Source organism: Pelodiscus sinensis, chromosome 3 (genome assembly GCF_049634645.1).
Source record: "Pelodiscus sinensis isolate JC-2024 chromosome 3, ASM4963464v1, whole genome shotgun sequence".
Classification (NCBI taxonomy): domain Eukaryota; kingdom Metazoa; phylum Chordata; order Testudines; family Trionychidae; genus Pelodiscus; species Pelodiscus sinensis.
In genome coordinates, this window is record NC_134713.1 from 143,602,669 (window position 1) to 143,624,926 (window position 22,258).

The 22,258-nt window shown below is 42.9% G+C and overlaps 1 protein-coding gene across 7 annotated transcripts in view; it reads right to left on the minus strand.

The window, feature by feature from the left end:
* The window catches only part of KIF6 (kinesin family member 6), a 367,777-nt gene that overhangs the window by 200,002 nt on the left and 145,517 nt on the right, over window positions 1-22,258 (minus strand). For all 7 annotated transcript variants that reach the window (XM_075925092.1, XM_075925089.1, XM_075925088.1 and 4 more), the window contains one exon: window positions 5,514-5,617. In XM_075925092.1, coding sequence (XP_075781207.1) covers window positions 5,514-5,617 — 104 coding nt within the window. The remainder of the gene's footprint in view (window positions 1-5,513; window positions 5,618-22,258) is intronic.

Below are 22,258 nucleotides of genomic sequence, written 5' to 3' on the forward strand. Positions count from 1 at the left end.
GTCAAACACATTTGTTTTTCATTTTGTTTTGAATGTTGTGAAAAACAATGTGACAATGTAGCATTATGTGGTCTCCCTGAGAGATATTTTTTCTTTCCACTAATTAAAAAAACAACCAAAAGATCCTCCCTCTCTTTGAAAAAAATGAGAATAAAATGGAAGAACCAGCTACAGAAACATATTTTTATGTACTGGGCCAAACACTATTCATTTTATTGATATGAATAATCCATTGACTGTATTGGGGACTATTGGAGCACTAAAAGTGGGATATAGACTATTATGCAAGATGCACTTAGCAGAACATGATGAATTAAGTAATTTGAAATATAAAACTTATATAACTGATTATATAACCAGAACACTCGAACACAACCTAATTCCTACAGTAAATCTAGGAAACAACAGTCAGAAGTATCACTATGTCTATTTTACTGGTTAGTCTTGAGAAGATGGGAGAAGTAAGGAGATAGAGATGTGCTATCACCACTTTCTATGTGTAGCCCAGCCCATTCATGAGAAAAAGAGAGAATATAATCTTTCCGATACAATCTTTTTGGATGCTTATTAAATCTTTGTTAGTGATGAGATACATGATCATGGACACATTATAAAGTTGATTAGATTTGAAAAATATAATGGCCATTTCTGTATCCCCCCTATATGAAAAGAGCCTAACTGAATTAAGCAATTATACAAAGATAGCTAATTAAGTATTTGTTTAGAACTTGAATAATTTTAGCTCAGATGTTTTGTAGCTGAATGTTTCTTTTGGGTGCCTGTACCATCATCAAAGAGCAAATAAACTGATTACACCACATAATACAAAATGCCTGTAAAAGTCTAATTTTATTTTGCCCTTCCTGAAATTTAAGCGAAGGAACACAACAAAACTGCTGAAGTATGAAGATCCTATACACAGCATCTCTTCTCCCCTACTGTGTGTCAGAACCACCTGCCCCATTCCTAACCTACTGAGCATTCTATTTAAATTAAAATGTATGAGAACTGATGCAAATTTATAACAAAGAGGATTTCACACTCTCACACTCAATCATCATGCCAACACATAGAGAATGGCCCACTTATATTTGTTCCCTAGTTTAGGGTTGTTCCTGAAAACTCTCACTCTTACGAACAGTCCTTCTTCATGACAGTCTGAATAAATTAAATTAATCCTGTGAGTGGAGGTTTTCAGTATTAGGCATACGGGGCTGTACTCTTAAATGCTACCTCTTGGTGGTCATGTCTCTGCAGATATAGTTACACTGATGACTGGCCATGCAATTATTCAGTTGCATCTTTTTCACCATATATGTTTTTAAAGAATTGCATTCCCTACATTATCTATCTATCTATCTATCTATCTATCTATCTATCTATCTATCTATCTATCTATCTATCTATCTATCTATCTATCTATCTATCTATCTATCTATCAGATTTGTACATCTGTGTGTCTGTCTGCAAGTTCGTTTGTTCAAGCACTCCTAAATGGTAAAAACTAGGGCCACCACATTTGGAAGCTTCCCTTTCTCCTAATTTAAGGCAAGGTCAGAGTTTAGTTGTTCCAGGACAACTGGAAGAGCCAGAAAAGGGACTGTTTTCCATAACATGGAAAGGGAGGGGCACAGAGAGAGACATGATACTGAGAGTGGCCAGTGGGGGACAGCGAGCCCACAGGGGAGAGCTATCCTGCAGAGTGTGTGTCCACTGGGGGCAGCTGCACCATCAAAAGAGTGGACAGCAGGGCTGGGACTCTGCCATCTTGCCTGCTGACACACCAGGTAAGTAGTGCCCTGACCCAAACCCTTTTCTCCCATCCCAGTCCTTGGCCACAGCACAGGAGGGGAGGAAGAGAAAAGGCCCCGGTGGCTGGAGGGGGCTAGGTGGAGAAAAAAGGCCCCTGAAAGCTGGGAGGGAGGCTAGGGGTAGGGTGGAGAGAAAAGGCCCCTGGCTGCCAGGGAGGTCTGGGGGAAGAGAAAAGGCCCCTGGCAGTGGAGGGTGGGTCTGGTGAGAGAGAAAAGGCCCATACTGCATGGGACCCCCACCCTGAAATCCTCCTCACCCCCCCAACCCTCAGTCTCACAGCCCCCCCTCCTCAGCTTCCTGCAATGCCCTCCCAACATCCCCAAGGGCCTGCTTTGGATTCTGCACCCCCACACCGTCAGCTCCTTGTCCTGAAGGACGTGGGCAATGCTAGATAAGTCTTCTAGTAATAATAATAAATACTTTTCAACTACTTACACACTTACTTCATCAGAACCATCAGAAGAAATGTGTAGAAGTTTTAACAAATAAAGTATTTTTCACTAAAGCATAAGCGTTATACTTTCATTTGGCTGTTCAGTTCACCTCCAGCTGTTTTTCTAGAATATACATGCAAAAACACACAAACAAAACAAGTGACTAGATTCTGACATTAGAAACTTTCACCACTTTAATTATCCAAACTTGGGTTTACCAACATTATAAACTTAATAGAATGTTGAGATTCAAACAATCTGACTGTCTTGAGTACAGAACATCAATTCTCTAGCCATGCCATCTACACATCCTTTGAAACTACATCAATCATTACCTGCCCCTCTCCATTTACCTATTTCTATTTACTATTTTGGGTCTATAATAGCATGAATGACCTTGGAGCAAGGCAATTCTTTGGGATTAATGTCTCAGTGGAGTTAATGGATAGGGGCATTCCTTGTCGATTATTAAACTCCAGAAAATATCTTATCTCTCAATCACTGGTAGGTAAGTTTGGCTCTCTATCTTAATTACACAGCTTTTAGTTCCAGTAAAGAATAATTTTTAAAAAGGCAAATATCCACATTGCACAACTCTGAACTAATTGTAACTAAAACACAAAATTAAGATAACTTAGAATTTTCCGGTCCATATTCCAAAAATAGTTGTCTTGACACAACTTACTTACATCCTGCTAAGCAATTTTGCTTTATGCCACTCAGTGTTCGTTAGAGGCAGACAATCATCTCCATACTTCTCTGATTGGTTTAGAATGTGAAATTCCATGTCACTACTTCCAAAGGCAGCCATGTTACTTTTTCTGGGAAATCAGAATAACGTGTTTTTGCGTACCGTATATTTTTATTAAGATAAAACGTGATGACATAACTAAACAACATTTAATTTTATTCAATTCAGGCCCTTCAAAATGTGTGCATATGTGCTCACATATTTCTGAAAGTAGCTTTTTCAGATGCACACATCTACCATATTGTACCACCATATCTGATTGTCAACTTTAGGGAAGAATATAGCAGAGATAGGAAATTTCAATAAGTGGGATTTGTGAACACAACCTCAAAAACCATGAAAAGACCCAGCATCTCAAAACACAATGCAAACCCCTCAGAGATAGATGTAATGCATGTAACGTTTCATGTATTTACTTGTTAGCAAAATGTTGCCAGACAAATAACATTTTGATGTTTCCTCAAGCAATTTTTGTTCTAACAAATGTCAAAAACCATAAGTTAATGAAGAATCTAAAAATAAACCCCAAAGACAAAAGTGAAAAAATTAAAGTCTTTACATTCTACATGCAGAGTGATGCTTCTTTCAACTTCATCAAGACCACTTCTGTGACACCAACAAGAAATTAGCCAATAAAGAAATTCATTTCTTCTATTAAGAAACAAAAAAATCTTTACTCCTTTCTGCTGTCATTAGCACTTTTTAAACAACCAGTATCTAAGGGTATGTCTACACTACCCCGCTAGTTCGAACTAGCGGGGTAATGTAGGCATACCGCACTTGCAAATGAAGCCCGGGATTTGAATTTCCCGGGCTTCATTTGCATAAGCGGGGCGCCGCCATTTTTAAATCCCCGCTCGTTCGAACCCCGGTGCAGCGCAGCTACACGGGGCACGAACTAGGTAGTTCGAACTAGGCTTCCTAGTTCGAACTACCATTACTCCTCATTCCACGAGGAGTAACGGTAGTTCGAACTAGGAAGCCTAGTTCGAACTACCTAGTTAGTGCCCCGTGTAGCCGCGCTGCACGGGGTTCGAACGAGCAGGGATTTAAAAATGGCGGCGCCCTGCTTAGGGTACCCCCTGAGGGTAGTGTAGACATACCCTCACAGATGTTAACCCTATCTTTCAACCCTGCTATTTTATTACTCCCTCATTATAGAATATTTGATATTAGCTTCTAAGGTATTTGGGGATACAGATTGTATTGGGAGAGAGAACCCTCCCCATTTTTTGGCAGATGATAAATTAACAATCTAGTAAAAACTTCAGAGACATTTTAGATAAGCAAAATATAATTGCCCCTGTTGTGAATGGTTCAGATCTGCTTTGTAAGTTTTAATATTTACAGATTTCTGTCTGGTTCCTCATCCTCAACACATTGATTGAAGTTTTGGATTTTTATAAATAAAAAATTATGACACACGACCTAACTACAAAATGCACATTAATGTTTCTGGGCTACTAAAGCCACTTAAATTTGCCACTGCTTCTGAATGGAGATTGTTAGTGCTCTTAGCCCTTCTTCAAATGTGAATATTACATATTAATAGTAATAAATATTTAGCATTTAAATAAAATCATGTAACTATTAACTAATTAATTAATCCTCTCCACATTTTGTAAGGTGGATATTAATTTCTTTTTACAGATGAAGCATACAGAAATAAAATGAGCTGCACAAAGCCACATAGATAATCATCAGAGTTGGGAATAGAGCAATGACTCTCAACATTGCCAGGAATCTGATTTGTCTTGTGTACGCAAAGATTTCACCCCTCTTAAAAACTACTTGCTTACAAAATCAGGCATATGACTAGAAAAGTATCACAGCACACCACTACTGAAAAATTGATTACTTGCTCATTTTTACAATTTAATTATAAGTGAATCAAAAAATAAACATTATACTTACATTTCAGTGACCAGTATAAACAAGTCACTACCTCCATGAAATTTTACTTTGTACTGACTTTGCTTTTGCTTTTTATGTACTCTATTGTAAAACTAAGCAAATATATAGATGAGCTGATGTACCCAGGAAGACTTCTGTGCACCTTTGGTTGAGAACCACTGAAACAGATTATAGCAGCTCCAGATTTCCAGACTCTATTTCTAGACCAGGCACAGCAATACCTTCCATTACGTTCTACAGTTGTATTACAGCAAAGTTCTATGCTCCCAAATCACTGATATATATTGAACATGTTCCTTGAATACCATTCATGATACAATTCTAAATGTTTGGCTTTTAAGCCATGGATGTACGATGTATTAGTAGTGCATGTTTTCTTTCATATGGGACAAACTCACACTAGAAAGATACTACTCAATACAAAGACGTTTCTTGAATTCTTTTCTGATATTATACCCAGTATTGAGAGGTGTTTGTGATTTTTCTCTTTGTCTCTGGGGAATGTAATGATTTGAGGTCAATTGAACCTCATTATGCCAACAGAGAAGTTAACAAAGACTTTCACTGTGAATGTAGAAAAAGAAAACTCTATTAAGCATTACTCAAGTAGCTCTTCTGGCATAAGTTCTTCTGTTCTTTGCTCCCCAGTCACCATGGCCAGCTCATCCTTCAATTCCTGGATCACCTTCTTCAGATGGATAATCATCTACAAATGACCAAGCAATAAAACAAGCATCATCTTCTGATTAATGGCTAGACCATGATCTTTGGTTTAGAAACATGAGATAAACAGCACATTACACTTTGTTTCCTTCACTCTTATTTTACAATTTCCTTAAAAAAAAGTCAGAGTGACTTAAAATGTGGAAATTATTTAGTATTTTCCATTTATAAAGATGGGGAAACAAATCCAAATTCAGTGTTGGAAGAAATGGATGTACAGCATGATTTCAAAATAATATATATAAGAAAATAATTTGTCATTGGAGCAGAAGAGAATTTCATGTTTTTACTTTTGCCTATTATTTTGTCTTTGCCAAAAGAGTAAAGGTAAAGGTTTGGATAACCACACCCCAGATCATGTATTTCTTTAGAAAAAGAAGTTTCTAAATGTAAACCAAATTTTTCATTTACATTTTTTAAATATAAAAGTCAATATTCTCCAATACAAAATTACATTGTGCCTCATTCATATACAGTCAAAATCCATCAAATATGATGAATCAACATAATGATAAGGAATTAAACCACATTAATAAATAGAAGTGATTGAGGAGGTGATTTTAACATTCATATTGCACTTCCTAATTTTGTCATTATTAGAGCCTGGATCTCATTGCTCTAAAACAGACAGCTTATATGATGAGACTTCTGGCAAAACAATATCCTCCTAGGAATGAATTCTGTGAGGTGTTGACTACCTGCAATTCCCCTGACTGAAATATAAACTACATGTATTTGGTGACTCTCATGATTTGGCCCTTTAATGAATTAAGATCTTATGATTAGGGTCCTAACAAATTCACAGCCATGCAAAACGTGTCATGGACTATGAAATCTGGTGTCCTGTGAAATCTGGCTTTTTGTGTCCTTTTACCCTATACTATACAGATTTCCCAGGAGAGACCAGTGTTTCTCAAAAAAGGAGTTTCAGGGGATTCACAAGGTTATTTTAGGAGAGTCATAGTATTGCCAACCTTACTTCTATGCTGCTTTCAAAGCTGGGCAACTGGAGAGCAGTGGTTGTAATGTTGGCCAGGTGCTCAGCTCTGAAGGCAGCACATCGCCAGCAGCAGTGCAGATAGGTGGCAATGCCATACCCATGTCACCCTTCTGTACTGCTGCTTTCAGAGCTGGGTGGCTAGAGAGTGGTAGCTGCTGACTCAGTTAGCTCTGCAGGCAGCAGCACAGAAGTTAGGGTGGCAATATCATACCTGGCCATCCTTACTTATGCATTGCTGCAGGTAGTAGTTCCACCTTCAGAGCTCAATTCCCGGCCAGCAGCCGCCACTCTCCAGCTGCTCAACTCTGATGGCAATGCTGCTGCCAACAGCTGCACAGAAGTAAGGGCAGCAATCCCACAACCCCCATACAATATCCCTCCAGTTTGGGTCAGAACCCCTACAATTACAGTACCATGACATTTCATATTTAAATATCTGAAATAAGGAAAATTATCATTTTTAAAATCCTATGAAATTAATCAAAATGGACCATGAATTTGGTAGGGCCCTACTTAAGATGGGTTAGAGAAATATCAAAAGTGCCACATTATTTTTTAATGCCCTTAATAAAAATTAGGGGCTTAATTCCACATGCAACAGCTAAAAAACAGCAGTTCTTCCAAATGTTACATGGCCTAAATTTGGGGCATCTAACTGAATCTAACTGTAACTCTGAAGAAATGGGTTTTGCTCATGAAAGCTCATGATACTATATATATATATATATATATATATATATATATATTGTTATTCTCTAAGGTGCTACGGGACTACTTTTTTTTAAGTTACAGACTAACACAACTACCTTTCCAAGACTTTCCTATATGTCTGATTTTTTTTTTAAATAACAAATGCTCCTGAAAGATTTTTTTTAAATATTCAAGTAATTGGTATCATATATACTTTGAAAGTTTACTCCAACTTAACAACGTATTTTATATTGGAAGTAAGTACGTTGGTAAATATCTCAGTACAAACTTCAGATTGCTACCATAAATGTGCTGCATTCACATTAGGAAACAGAAGCTGTCAAAGCTAAACTGCTTTAAAGAAAAAAGAAAATGGACATCAAAAGATTCCACATCTATTGGTCAGCTTAACTGAGATATAAAGTCAAAAACATACAGTGACTCTTCATAGTGAGGAATAAAATTCATATCAGAGTCAAACTTACCTTCGTAGTACTAAGCTGTTACACACACCCATTGTATGACCTGCAGTTACAGTGAAGATGATGAATCATGAAACTATTATTGTATGAAATTTAATGTGCTAAATCATAAACCCAGAAGCAGCCGTGCACTGGGATGATTACTTTGATAGTGATGAAAGACAAGGAGTTCTCTTAGATCACAGTGTGGTCATGCAATCATGTAGCTTCTTTGGTTCCTATGCTTTACTCCCTTACTCCATGGGAGGGAGAAGCCAATAGACCCATAAAATCACAGATTCACCAACTCCAATTCTAACCTTCCTTACACCAACCGTGTTTTACTCCCCAAACAGCCTTGCAGACTGCAGAATGCTGAACATGGGGAGGAAAGCTCTACAGCAGGCATGTCCAACGTCCGGCCCGCGGGCCAATTGCGGCCCGTGTTCCGATTTAATATGGCCCCCGCTTCCTCCCCCTCTCCTGGCTCCCTGGCGCTCTTTTGAACTGGCGCGCCCAGCGCGCTGCTTCCGGCCGCGCCGCCGCCGCCCATGGCCTCCGCGGTCCTAGAGCCTGCCCTGTAGGGCACGTCCGCAGCCCCGCTCCCTCGCTCGGCTACGGGTTCGCCCTGCCCCCGGGCCGGCGTGAGGCCGGCGTGCCCTGCGCTCTCCGCCCGCCTCCAACCCTGCGGGCCCTCCGCCTTGGGGCTGAGAGTGCGGGGATGGCCCTCACGCATGTTCACTTCTTCAAATCTGGCCCTCTTTGAAAAAAGTTTGGACACCCCTGCTCTACAGTGTACATTTTGGGGGCTCCGCAAATGTTCCACTGCAATTGAGACATCTTTGGCTATGAATAGGGTGCATTGCAGGATTTAACTCTATATGATAACAAAGTCTCATGTAATGTCAAACTTCTATTATCCTTCATGTTGTCTCTCATTTTAAGATTTTTTTAATACCTACAGTTGTGGGGAAAAGAATGTATAGCAAAGTGTGAGAAGGCCCAGAAGGAACACTCCTTCCCCTCTGAACTTTCAGAACAAGTTAAAATAAACACAGAGCCATTAACGGGGTGGCTGAAATATGTTAGGGTATGTCTACACTACCCTCCTAGTTCGAACTAGGAGGGTAATGTAGGCATACCGCACTTGCAAATGAAGCCCGGGATTTGAATTTCCCAGGCTTCATTTGCATAAGCGGGGCGCCACCATTTTTAAATCCCCGCTCGTTCGAACCCCGTGCAGCGCGGCTACACGGGGCACGAACTAGGTAGTTCGAACTAGGCTTCCTAGTTCGAACTACCATTACTCCTCATTCCACGAGGAGTAACGGTAGTTCGAACTAGGAAGCCTAGTTCGAACTACCTAGTTCGTGCCCCGTGTAGCCGCGCTGCACGGGGTTCGAACGAGCAGGGATTTAAAAATGGCGGCGCCCTGCTTATGCAAATGAAGCCCGGGAAATTCAAATCCCGGGCTTCATTTGCAAGTGCGGTACGCCTACATTACCCCGCTAGTTCGAACTAGCGGGGTAGTGTAGACATACCCTGAGATAACAATAAATGTCAGTCACAGTTAGGATACTCAGTAATCAAAAGAAAAAAAAACATGCTTGAGGAATCAACTGTCTCCTTTGTCATATAAAACCCTTTCTTCTTTTGTTTTAAAATTAACCAATTACAGGTCCTCAGAAATACAAATATACAATCACAATGTAACTGTGTTAGGCTTCAGAAATTATAATGATTATTTTAGAGCATTAAAAAGAATTGATTGTGGTTAGTTATCTGAACAAAAAAGGCACAAAGTAGTTCAATTAGAATCACTCAAATTCTGTGTTCTTCAAAGATGAGCAATCATGGTCCAGTTTTCAAAGATAGCCCCCATTTCTGCAATTTTATGTCCACTAAGAATTATGGATTCCAGTATTAGTAGTTGGGAATCAACAAAAGTTTATAAGGAGATTTTATCTTGAACCAATATTACTTATGAGATCTTTGTTGTTCTCCATATACTGCAACTCATTTATCAATCTTTCCTCACTGCACCCAAGCTTCCCCCCTCTGGAGAAATTTATGTAACATTACCCAAATGTTGCTCTGTGTCAGAAGAGAATATCTTTTGATCTTGAATATGCAGCTCACTTGCTGAGACAGCTATCATTATGTGCTTTAGTGTATTGAACTGATCATTTCTTAAAATGATGCTCTGAGATTTCAAAGGAAATAAGTTAGTGGTTCTGTAACCAGTGCAGAACGTTTCATTTTTTATTTACTTAATAGTATCCCAAGTTTCAAAAGTACAGACTTTCTCATCAAATGAAGCCAATATGCAATGAATATGAGTGTTGCATACAGAATCTTTTAATGGAAAGAGTAGCCATCAGTAAAACAGGCAAATGTGTATATTCTAATTCATAGGCAGCAGTTTGTCTTTTTTTTTTTCTGGCAAATTTTCCTTTTATGAGTGTGAATTACTACCCATCTGCTCTTCTGGAATCCCCATTTCAGCCCCTTTCTGTTCCTCAATCCTCCGTGCTTTCTTCAGGAGCTGTACATGGACTAATGCTTTATATAGAAATCCCATTTCTATTCCCAATTTGTTCTTTCTCCCCTTTCCTTAATTGTGACTGGAACAGTGGAACCTCTTTTCTTTGATAGAATGAAGTATAGCAGACTTGCAAGAAGACAGCTATAAGAAACAGTTCCAAGCCTAGCTTGATACTAAGTGCTAAATACACTTATCACATCTCTAGCGTACCTTATTTCTACAGTGCTCTGAAGCCAGGACTATTTTATCACTAAGGGTACGTTTACACAGCAACATTATTTTGAAATAACTTAGTCCACGTCTACACGGCAGGCAGTTATTTTGAAATAATGTCAAAATACTGTCAAGCTGGAGGGCTTCTTACTCCAACTCCTGTAACCCTCATTGTATGAGAAGTAAGGGAAGTCAGAGGACGAATGCTCTATTTCGAAATAAGTGCTGTGTAGACGCTCCCTATTTTGAAATAAGCTATTTTGAAATAAGATTGACGTAGCTCAATTTGTGTAGTTTATTTTGAGTTAAACCCTGCTGTGTAGAAATGCCCTAATACTGCTATTACTACCATCCTTTCCTCTCATTTCTGCTGAATGTCTCGAAATTTTAAATAACCCTTTAAACAAACATGGATCAATAATTATTGTTATAGAAGAACATGAGATCAAAGGAAGCCAAATTTATGCCTAGAAAGAATAGTTAATTTCTAAAACTCAGTAAAAATGTTAATTTCTGTCCACCCTAACTACAGTAAGTTCTACCTTGCACTGCTATCTCTGCCATTTCAATGAGCAAATATTTATCACGAACAACACATATGTAAATAGCACACCCACTCCTCCTTCCTCTGAGATATAGTGACTCACTTCTATCACAGAAAAATGGAAAACTCTCTGAAATTCTTATTTCAGACTGCTGAAATCTTTGCTTATACTTAAACTTCTAATATGCTAGTAAAAAGCAATAATGGATTATAGAGCAATAATTAAAACTTACAGCCAAGGTTTAAAAATGGCTGTTAGATTTCTAAATCCCTATTAGATGTCTGAGTGTCCTAATTTTCAAAAACTCTGAACACCTAGCAGAGCCTAGTGAAGTTACCAGAAGGTGCAGGATTTTGACTTTGGGGATTATTTAATTATGTAAGGGGCTATAAAGAACCATCACTTCTCTGTGCTAGGAGTTTTGTACATCACTAACTGTAGCACAGAAAAGTAAATTCTATTTTTGTAGTATTTATATAACCAAACTTCTAAAGAATCAAAACTATATAAATGGCTTAAATAAATAGTTTCATCATTAACAGATAATATAAAGAAACCCAGTGTCTCTAAAAACATAAATTGAAATGATAAGATGGTAATGTTAATGCCATGGGAAAATATGTCTGCATTAAGATGTTTTTCTCAGCTAAAATGTAAGGATGCTTGTGGTACTAAATGTGGTGTACCATCTTCCGACTAGATTATGCCATTACTAATCAGGGGAGACAGATGATGATATATACATGAGGATTACATTTAGAATTCTCTGATCTCAAGCCATCAATATTAAACAATAAAGTACACACTGACACAAATCCCATCAATGGTCTTGTGTCTACCAGATGTTATTTTTTCCTCCCTTTTTTCTTCTTTCTGGTCATTTTTAATAAGAAAATTATTACATATGGATGAAAACAAAATTAGAATATGTAACAGAGAAGCATGCACACATACTGACTTTGTGAACAGTAAAGAAGCAATAGCATATGGAAGCAGTAAACAAGCAACTTCAGCATGCTCGAGAAAGATAAGATAGAAAAAAGCATGGGCCTGAGAACTAAATTACTCTACCTACACAGGAAGTGTAATAATTGCACTGAAACATGTCCCAAGAAGTATTATGTGTTATTGTGGAAAGGAATTTTGGCAATGAAATATGGAAAGTAAACCAATCAGACTGGAGTGTTTAATGGACATGGTAGACTTGGCTACTACATCAATGGCAGCCATTTGGAAAACTGCAGTTAAAGCAACACTTGTAAAGCCATTTCATGTTAATTCTAAACTTCATTGTTCTGGCAACTGGAGTCTTTCTGCAGTTAACTTTTGTCTCAGTTTTTGTTAATGAAATCTTATGAAGTCAGGAACCAGCTATTGAATATATTACATAAACAAGCCAACAATGTGAAAAACATTAAGTTTACAGAGTCAAAGACTCAAAAAGATAGCAAATGTCAGAATTAAAGTTGCCTGTGTAAACTTAATTCAGCCCTCTGTGTGTATGCATTTTAATGTGGTCTTTAATTATTTTATCATACTCTTTTTTTCACAAGATCCCTGTTGCATTTAGGGCACAGGATATAATACAGTGCTCACTTAAAGAGCAGCTAGTCAATATTTTATTTTCTGCTAAATGTCCAATGTGTGGGCTGCGCCTTATTTACTCAAACCCTTCTCAGAAAACAGAATTATTAATTTTCTAATCAGCTTTTTTTATTATGCTAATGACTAACTTATCTGAACTCCCAATATCAATTTTTGTCTTCCCACATCCAACAATCTCCTTTCCCAGTTTCGACTCTTGTCCCAATCAACTCCCTCTACTACTCTAACACTGCACTTCTGGCTCTTCTGCACTTCTGGCTCCACAGTCAAATCAGGCAGCTTTTTCCCTTCACACTGACAGGCCAAGTAAAGGGTCACTGAGGAGACAGGAAAAACATGTTTCCCTCTCCTTAGTTCAGGTTCTCAGATCTAGCAGGGCACCAAAGCTGCCCAGAGCTACCACTAAAGAGAAAGTCCTGCTAAGCTCTGAGCTGGAGCATGCTCAATGTGAGTAAAATCTAAGTTGTCCCTACTGAGCATATGGAAACTGTGGGTGTATTTTCCAGAGAAGAGATATTCCTGACACAAAGTCTACTACTCTGCCAAATTTCAAGTTCGTGCCCCCAAAGCATGGATTCACTACAGCTGTACAAATAAAAGGTCACAAACCATTTTTTCATAATCTTGTTCTCCTAAGGATCAGCTAAAAAAATTGACTGAAATTTTCAAATTAATAATAGCAATAGTAATAGTAGTAATTCAGCCTGAGTAAGGGGTCTGCATGGAAAATTTCACCGCTAAGATTTGGCAAAATTATAAGTAATTGCAAACAGGGTCTTAAAATGGGAAGTGTCAAGCAACCTTCATAAAAACACTGATACTCCAATTATTGAAAAGATTCAAACAAATAAAGGAGTTTGCCTTTCTCATATAAATATCACATTGTAAAGAGGAGAGGAATGTAGGTTTATTCTGTACTGTAACCAAGAAACAGAAATACTATCAGCAGAAAGTGAGGGGTAACGTTAGTTCGAACCAAGGGGTTTGATTCAAACTAATGCGACCCGGAGTGCACTTTCACTTTTGAATCAGCTGGCGTTCAGAATAGCGCATGGCTGAGATTATGCTAATGAAGCATGGGATATTTAAATCCCAGCTTCATTTACTATTTTGAATGCCTACATTTGCATCTCTAGTTCGAACTAGGGTGTAAGTGTAGACATACCCTTTCGGAATAACTATTCTGGAAGATCTTATTCCAAAATAACTATGCAGTGTAGATGTAGCCTAACAGTTTTATCATTGGCTGATACTACAAAATATAAATCTTAGAAAATGCTGCTTCATTGTGTATTTATTATATTTTTTTATGTAAAAATTCAGTTTGATTTTGATTTCTAATACATTTATGGTCTCATGTACAAAAAGTGTTAAAGTTAAGCGAAGTCATCTTGAGGAATGATTTTTCCATTGTACAGCCAGGTTATCAATGAGGAAGTGCAGGGCTCAAATCAAACAGTTTCGACGGGGACCCAGCAGCCAGGATTTTTTGTTGAGCAAAAAAAAAACCAAAAAACCGCACACAAAAAAAGAGTCACAGCTCCTTTAAATCCACCATGCTCCTCCTCCGGGGCCAACGCCCCCTCCTGCAATGCGCCCAGCACACCACAGAGCTGTGGGAGCAGCCAGCGTGGAACCCTCTTAAGACGCGGAGCCCGATTCAAAGGAATCGGTCGAATTTGCCCAAAGTCAGCCCTGATGATAATTTTACAAAGTGAACAGTTCTCAGAGGTTTTAATTTCAAAAGCAAATAGTTAAAACTATGAGATGTTCATATATATGATCCTTCTTTTGAGAATTAAAAAGTCTTCATCCTGCACTAACAAGAGAAGTGGCCCATCCTCGAACAACAGTTTCAGACTTGCTTCATTTTAGGGCTTTTAGATCAAGCACAAAATGGATATTCCTTAGTTTTACCAAATCTTAGACTGCATATTTGTTCGTGATCTGGCTCATATGGCATGGTAATGAGCCTTCCTTGGAAATAATGCACAGAACAGAATGACTCATTAAACATTAGTCACTACTGCTGTAGATTCACCATGAGATAATTTACAGTGCCATAAAACGGACATCTTAAGTCAACAGTCAACTATTTGGAAACAACAAGGAGACTGAGATTAGAATCAACCCCTAAATAATTACCAACATTATTTAATAATAATATTTAATCTCAAAGTCACCATTCAGAATTGGTGTGAATTCACAAGCTTCAGTGATGAGCGCTTCTTACTCATATTAGTTAATATTTATTTGTATTGATATTTGGTACAATTATTCTAAGTGCTTAGCACACAGAGACAAACACCTACAGGATCTATACAGAGCATACTTAAAACTGAAATACCCACCCAGGGAAGTGAAAAAACAGATTGATAGAGCCAGCAGAGTACCCAGACATGAACTACTTCAAGACAGGATAAGAACAGAATCCACTTGTCATCACCTAGAGCCCACAACTTAACCCCTCCCCCCCCAATGTATTATCAACAATCTACAACCTACCCTGGGAAATGGCCCCTCACTCTCACAGGCCTTGGGGGAAAGGCCAACCCTGCCTACAGACAACCGCCTAACCTCAAACAAATTCTCTCTAGTAACCACGCAGCACATCTCCATCATAATCATCCAGGAACCCACCCCTGCAATCAGCCCCAGTGTCAACTCTGTCCACACATCTACACAAACAATATCATTACAGGATTCAACCACACCAGCCCCCACATCAGAGGCTCATTTAACTGCACATCCACTAATATGATCTATGCATCAAATGCCAGAAATGCCCCTTGGCCATGTATATTGGCCAAACTGCACATTCTCTATGGGAAAGAATTAATGGACATAAAATAGATATCCTAAAAGGCAACACACAAAAACCTGTTGGAGGACACTTTAACCTGCCTGAACACTCATTAATGGATCTCAAAGTCACCGTGTTGTTTCAGGTCAATTCCACAAGCCAAATACACAGGGAAGGGTTAGAACTTAACCTCATTTACAAGTTTGATTCCTATCATAGAGGTATGAATAACACGATTAGCTGTATAGCACACTACCTTTCACATCCTAATGACTTAACTAACTAAACAATGGGCATTTAGAGAAGTTGAAAATTGGTATTATCAGCTTCTTGTAACTTGAACTCTCCAATTCACTTTCTTTGCCCTTCCTTCCCCCACCCCGACCCTTGAATATTCTTACATCTGGATTTTTAATAATCCATTCATCTGAAGATGTGGGATGTACCCATGAAAGATCATGACACCATCTACATGTTTTGTTAGTCTCCAAGATGCTTCTAGACTATTTGTAGTTTTTAAAGTTTTACTCCTATTAAAGCCAATGGTAAAATCTCTATTAATTTCCTGGGAGCTGTATTAGGTCTGATGAATCTGATTAGCTTCTATGATGAGGTAACTGGATCAGTGGACATGGGGAAGACAGTGGATGTGATATACCTTGACTTTAGCAAAGCTTTTCATACTGCCTCCCACAATATTATTGCCGGCAAGTTAAGGAAGTATGGATTAGATAAATGGACTGTAAGATGGACAGAAAGCTGACTAGATTGTGGGGCCCAATGGGTAGTGATCAATGGCTTGATGTCAGGTTGGTGGTCGATTTCTAGCGGAGTGCCCCAAGGATCTGTTCTAGGGCCGGTTTTGTTCAACATCTTTATTAATGACCTGGATGAGGGGATGGATTGCACCCTCAGCAAGTTTACTGGTGACACTAAGCTAGGGGAAGAGGTAGATACATTGGAGGGCAGGGATAGGGTCCAGAGTGCCCTGGACAGATTAAAGGACTGGGCCAAAAGAAATCTGATGAGGTTCAAGAAGGACAAGTGTAGAGTCCTGCACTTTGGACGGAAAAATCCCAAGCATTGTTACAGGCTGGGCCCTGCAGTTCAGCAGAAAGGGTATGTCTACACTACAGCACTAATTCGAACTAACTTAGTTCGAATTAGTTAATTTGAACTAAGCTAATTCGAACTAGCGCATCCAGACTAAAAAACTAGTTTGAATTAGCGTTTTGCTAATTCGAACTAGCGAGTCCACACTGATTGGGCACAGGGGCGCATTTAAGGGCACCTGAAACCGGTTCTGGCAGGGCATCAGGTCAGTAGTTGCTTTGTGTGGCTGCTGTCTGAGGCTATCTGAGGCTCGTGCTTAAAGGGACCCCCCTGGACAGCCGGTTCTCAGCTTTTCCTGCTTGCTTGCCTACCTCGACGAGGGACAGCAAAGCGTTTGTCTCTGTGCCCGTCTGTGTCGGTGCTTCCCTTCGGGGCTGCCGCCGCAAGTGGAAACATGGAGCCAGAGCTCGCCCTGCACCTTCTGGTGCATTTTGTGGACTTGCTGCTGCAAGCCTGCCAGCAATGGCTGGAGGCTGCCTGGCACCACCTGGTGTACGTCAGCCCCCTGCCTCTCTGCCTGGCCGCCCTGGGGGCCATGGAGGAGCCGCGGCGGTGCCCGGACGCCGGTGTGCCCCGCCGCATCTGGCGTCTGGACACCAGCAGCGACTGGTGGGACCGCATCGTCCTGGAGCGCTGGGAAGACTGACAGTGGACCCAGAATTTCAGGATGAAGAGGGACACCTTCCTGGAGCTCTGCGAGTGGCTCGCTGCTGCCCTGTGCAGTAGGGACACTTGCATGAGGCCCGCCATCCCCCTCCAGAAGCGTGTGGCCATCGCCCTCTGGAAGCTCTCCACGCCGGACAGCTACCGATCCATCGGGAACCAGTTTGGCGTGGGGAGATCCACCGTCAGAGCGGTGCTCATGCAGGTACGGCACTCGTCGGCCACTGGACCGGGGGGGAGGGAGGCTGCATGGAGGGGATGGGCCGCCCCAGGGAAAACAGGGGAAGGGGGGGAAAGAGGTGAAAGTGCCCCGCTCCGGAGGGGCCGGTCTCTCCCGGACGTACTATATGCCGCCCGGGGGGGGGGGGGGGGTTTCCTTCCGGGAGTGGGGCACGGGGCACTTCCAGGGCACGAACACTCTCAGCCACCCGGGCGCCCCACTGATTCATGCTTTGCTGTATCTCTCCGCAGGTGGTCAAGGCCATCAACTGGGTGCTGCTCCACAGGGTGGTCCGCCTCGCCGACCCGGACGCCGTCATCTGGGGCTTCGGCGCCCTGGGCTTCCCCAACTGCGGGGGGCCATCGAGGGGACGCACATCCCCATCCGTGCCCTGGAACACCAGGCGTCCCGGTACGTCAACCGCAAGGGGTACTTCTCCGTGATCCTGCAGGCCGTGTGTGACCACTGGGGACAGTTCACGGACATTAATGTGGCCTGGTCCGGCAAGGCACACGACGCACGGATGTACCGGAACTCCGTGTGCCAGAGGCTGCAGGCCGGGACCTTCTTCCCCGACCGCCACATCAGGGTCGGGGACGTGGACATGCCCGTCTGCCTGGTGGGGGATGTGGCCTACCCCCTACAGCCGTGGCTGATGAAGCCCTACACGGGGCATCTCAATCCGTCCTGCCAGGCCTTCAATGCCAGGCTGACCAGGGCCCGCATCGTGGTGGAGGTGGCCTTCGGGCGACTGAAAGCCCGCTTTCGATGCCTCCTCACCCGTCTCGACCTCGCCGAGCACAATATACCTCCTGTAGTGGCAGCATGTTGTGTGCTCCTGTGTGAGAGAAAGGGGGAGGCTTTCCTGCCAGCCTGGATGGCTGAGGCTGACCGCATGGCTGGCCACTACGGTCAGCCCCGCACCACCACCGTCCGGGAAGCCCAGCGGGGGGCCGTCCGGATCCGGGAAGCCCTGCGGGAGAGCTTCCAGGTGGAGGAGGAGGAGGACTGAACTCTCCCTGCATGCCCCAATGGGGCCTTCTTCCACCCTCCCCCCCTTTCCCCTTCCCCTCCCTAACCCCACTTCCTAATGTCAAATAAAGACACCTGTTTTGCCAACAAAAATCTCTTTTTATTTAACATAAGTGGGGTGGAGGGAGGGAGGTGTGAGGGTGGGAGAGCGGAGGGGGAAACCTGGGAGGAGGGAGCTGGAAGGGGAGGGAAGGGAGGAAGGGAATGGAAAGCTCAGGGGTGGGGGTCAGCGTGCCTCTCCCATCTTGCAGTACTGAGGGTGCAGGGGCCTCGGGGGGGAATGAGCATGGAGGGTGGGGCAGGAGGGACGGGGGGAACAGGGGGAGCAGGGGCAGGAGGAGGCGGGAACCGGTCGAGCAGGCTCTGGAGGTGGCCTCTGAGGGCACGGCCCTGCTCCTCCAGTGCCTCCAAGCTCCGCTGGCGCAGCCGCAGGTCCTCCTGGACCCAGTGGTCTTGGGTGCGGAGCTGGTGCTCCAAGAACCGCAGGTGCCACCGCTGGTAGTCCTCCTGGTTCCTGGCTGTCCTGCTGGCCCGGGCGCAGGTGGCTGTTGCAGGCGGGGTGGTGCACCCTGCAGTCCCAGGTGCTGCGGCTGTGGTGAAACAAGAGCAGCAGTCAATTATCCCTGGGGCCCAGGTGTGTGAAACCCAGCCCCCCTCTGCAAGGCCAGGGCCCCTGCATGACACCCAGCTGCTGCTCCATGGTGGGCAAGGGCCAGGCGCACGGTCCCTGGGCTCCCTCTCCCCCCAGCCCCCCGTACACCTAAGGGGAGCATGATGGTACTCACATGTGGAGGCCTCCCTGGCCTCTGACGACACAGGCGATTGGCTCTGTGGGGTTCCTCGGGGGTCCTGGGTCCTGGGCAGGCTGCTGGCAGGCTCCTGGCTCTCGGCGTCCTCCTCCTCCTCCTCCGTGTCACTGAGTGGTCCCTCCACCCCGGGGTGGATGACCACCCTGGGGGCAGGGAAGGCGTGAGACCCCAGGATGCGGTCCAGAGCCAGTAAGTGGGGGCAGGCCTCCGGGTCGGCCCCTGGCAGGCAGGCCTGGGAGTAGGACTGCCATGGGTCCTTTATTTTGCAGCGGACCTGCTCCCTGCTGCGGTGGTGGCCTCTGGCGGCCAGGCTGGCAGCCATGCGGCTGTAGACGGTGACGTTCCTGGGGCTAGTGCAGAGATCATGGACATTGGAGGCTTCCCCCCAAACCTGGATGAGGTCCACAATCTCCGCACTAGACAACGCGGGCGCCCTCCTCTTGCGGCCCCGGGCAGGCTCCTGGGAGCTGCCAGACTGGTCCCGGGAAGAGGGGGAGGGCTAGGGGGCATCGGGTGGCTGGCTCATGAGGTGTCAGGTGCAGGGTCTACTGGCACAGTGCTGGCAGGCTTGCAACTGGCACAAACACTGTAGCCAGCCCGTGCCCCTTTAAGGGCTCCGGGGCCAGGAGGGGGGCAGTAGAGTTTGCCTGGTGTTGGCCAGAGTGGCCAGCAGGGCATCTAGGAAGGGCTAGCCTCCCACTAGTTCGAACTAAAGGGCTACACAGCCCTTAGTTCGAACTAGTAAGTTCGAACGAGGCGTTAATCCTTGTGAAATGAGGTTTACCTAGTTCGAACTAAGCGCTCTGCTAGTTCAAATTAAGTTCGAACTAGCGGAGCGCTAGTGTAGCGCCTATCAAAGTTAATTCGAACTAACGTCCGTTAGTTCGAATTAACTTTGTAGTGTAGACATACCCAAAAGGACCAGGGAATTACAATAGATGAGAAACTGGGTATGAGTCAACAGTGTGCCCTTTTAGCCAAGAAGGCTAATGGCATATTAGGGTGCATTAGAAGGAGTATTGCCAGTAGATCATTGCCAAAAGTGATTATTCCTCTTCATTTGGCACTGGTGAGAATACATCTGGAATATTGCATTCAATTCTGGGACCCCCACTACAGAAAGGATGTGGATGCATTGCAGAGGGCCCAGCGGAGGGCAACCAAAATGATTAGGGGGCTGGAGCAGATGACCTATGAGGAGAAGCTGAGGTATTTGGGCGAATGGAGAGAGAGGCTGTTCTCAGTAGTGGCAGGCAGCAGAACGAGGAGCAATGGTGTCAGGCTGCAGTGGGGGAGGTCTAGGTTTGGATATTTCCCTACGAGGGTGGTGAAGCACTGGGATGGGTTACCTAGAGAGGTGGTAGAATGTCCATCCTTAGAGATTTTTAAGTCCTGGCTTGACGAAACCCTGGCTGTGATGATTTAGTTGGGGTTGGTCCTGCTTTGGGCAGGGGGCTAGACTCGGTGACCTCTTGAGGTCTCTTCCAGCCCTATGATTCTATGATCTAAACACGAAAAAGGAGTTTTATAAAAAGTGGAAACTTGGTCAAATTACAAACGATGAATATAAGCAAACAACGTAAGTATGCAGGGGCAAGATTAGAAAGGCAAAGGCACAAAATGAGCTCAGTCTAGCTACAGACATAAAGGGTAACAAGAAGACATTCTACAAATATATTAGAAGCAAGAGGAAGACCAAGGACAGGGTAGGCCTTGGTAGCAGGGTAGGCTCAGTGAAGAGGGAGAAACAATAACAGGAAACTTGGAAATGGCAGAGGTGCTTGATGATTTTGTTTCGGTTTTTAAGAAGAAGTCTGATTGTGACGGGATGCCTAACAGAGTCAATGCTAGTGGAAATGGGGTAGGTTTAGAAGTTAAAATGAAAAAAAAAGTTAAAAATTACTTAGAAAAGTTAGATGTCGTCAAGTCACCAGGGCCTGATGAAATGTATCCTAGAATCCTCAAAGAGCTGATAGAGAATATATCTGAGCATTTAGCTATCATCTTTGAAAAGTCGTGGAAGTCAGGAGAGATTCCAGAAAACTGAAAAAGTGCAAATATAGTGCCCATATATAAAAATGGAAATCAAAACAACCCAGGAAACTACAGACCAGTCAGTTTAACTTCTGTGCCAGGAAGACAATGGAGCAAGTACTTAAGGAATTCATCTGCAACTATCTGGAAGAAAATAAGATGATAAGTAACAATTAACATGGATTTGTAAAGAACAAATCATGTTAAACTAATCTGATAGCTTTTGTTGGTAGGATAATAAGTCTTGTAGTTAAGGGAGACGCGATGTACGTGGTATACCTAGACTTTTAGTAAAGAATTTGCTATGGTCTCACATGACCTTTTTATCAATTTACTAGGGAAATACAACCTAGATGTGTCTACTATAAGGTGGGTGCCTAACTGGCTGGATAACCATTCTCAGAGAGTAGTTATTAACAGTGCACAGTCATGCTGGAAGGGCATAACAAGTGGGTTCCACAGGAGTGTTTTGAGACCGGTTCTGTTCAATATCTTCATCAATGATTTAGATGATGGCATAGAGAATACGCTTTATTAAATTTGCAGATGGTACCAAGCCACAAGGGGTTGCAACTGCTTTGGAGGACAGAGTCATAATTTAAAATGATCTGGACAAACTAGAGAAATATTGTGAGCAAGAAAGGAGAAATAATACTTCCACTCTACTCTGCACTGATTAAGCCTCAATTGAAGTATTGTGTCCAGTTCTGAGCACCACATTTCAAGAAATATGTAGAGAAATTGGAGAAGGTCCAGAGAAGAGCAATAAAAATGATAAAAGGTCTAGAGAACATGACCTATGAGGGAAGGCTGAAAGAACTGGGGGGCTGTGTCTACACTGAGCCACTTATTCCGAAAAATCAGCCGCTTTTTCGGAATAAGCTGCAAGCT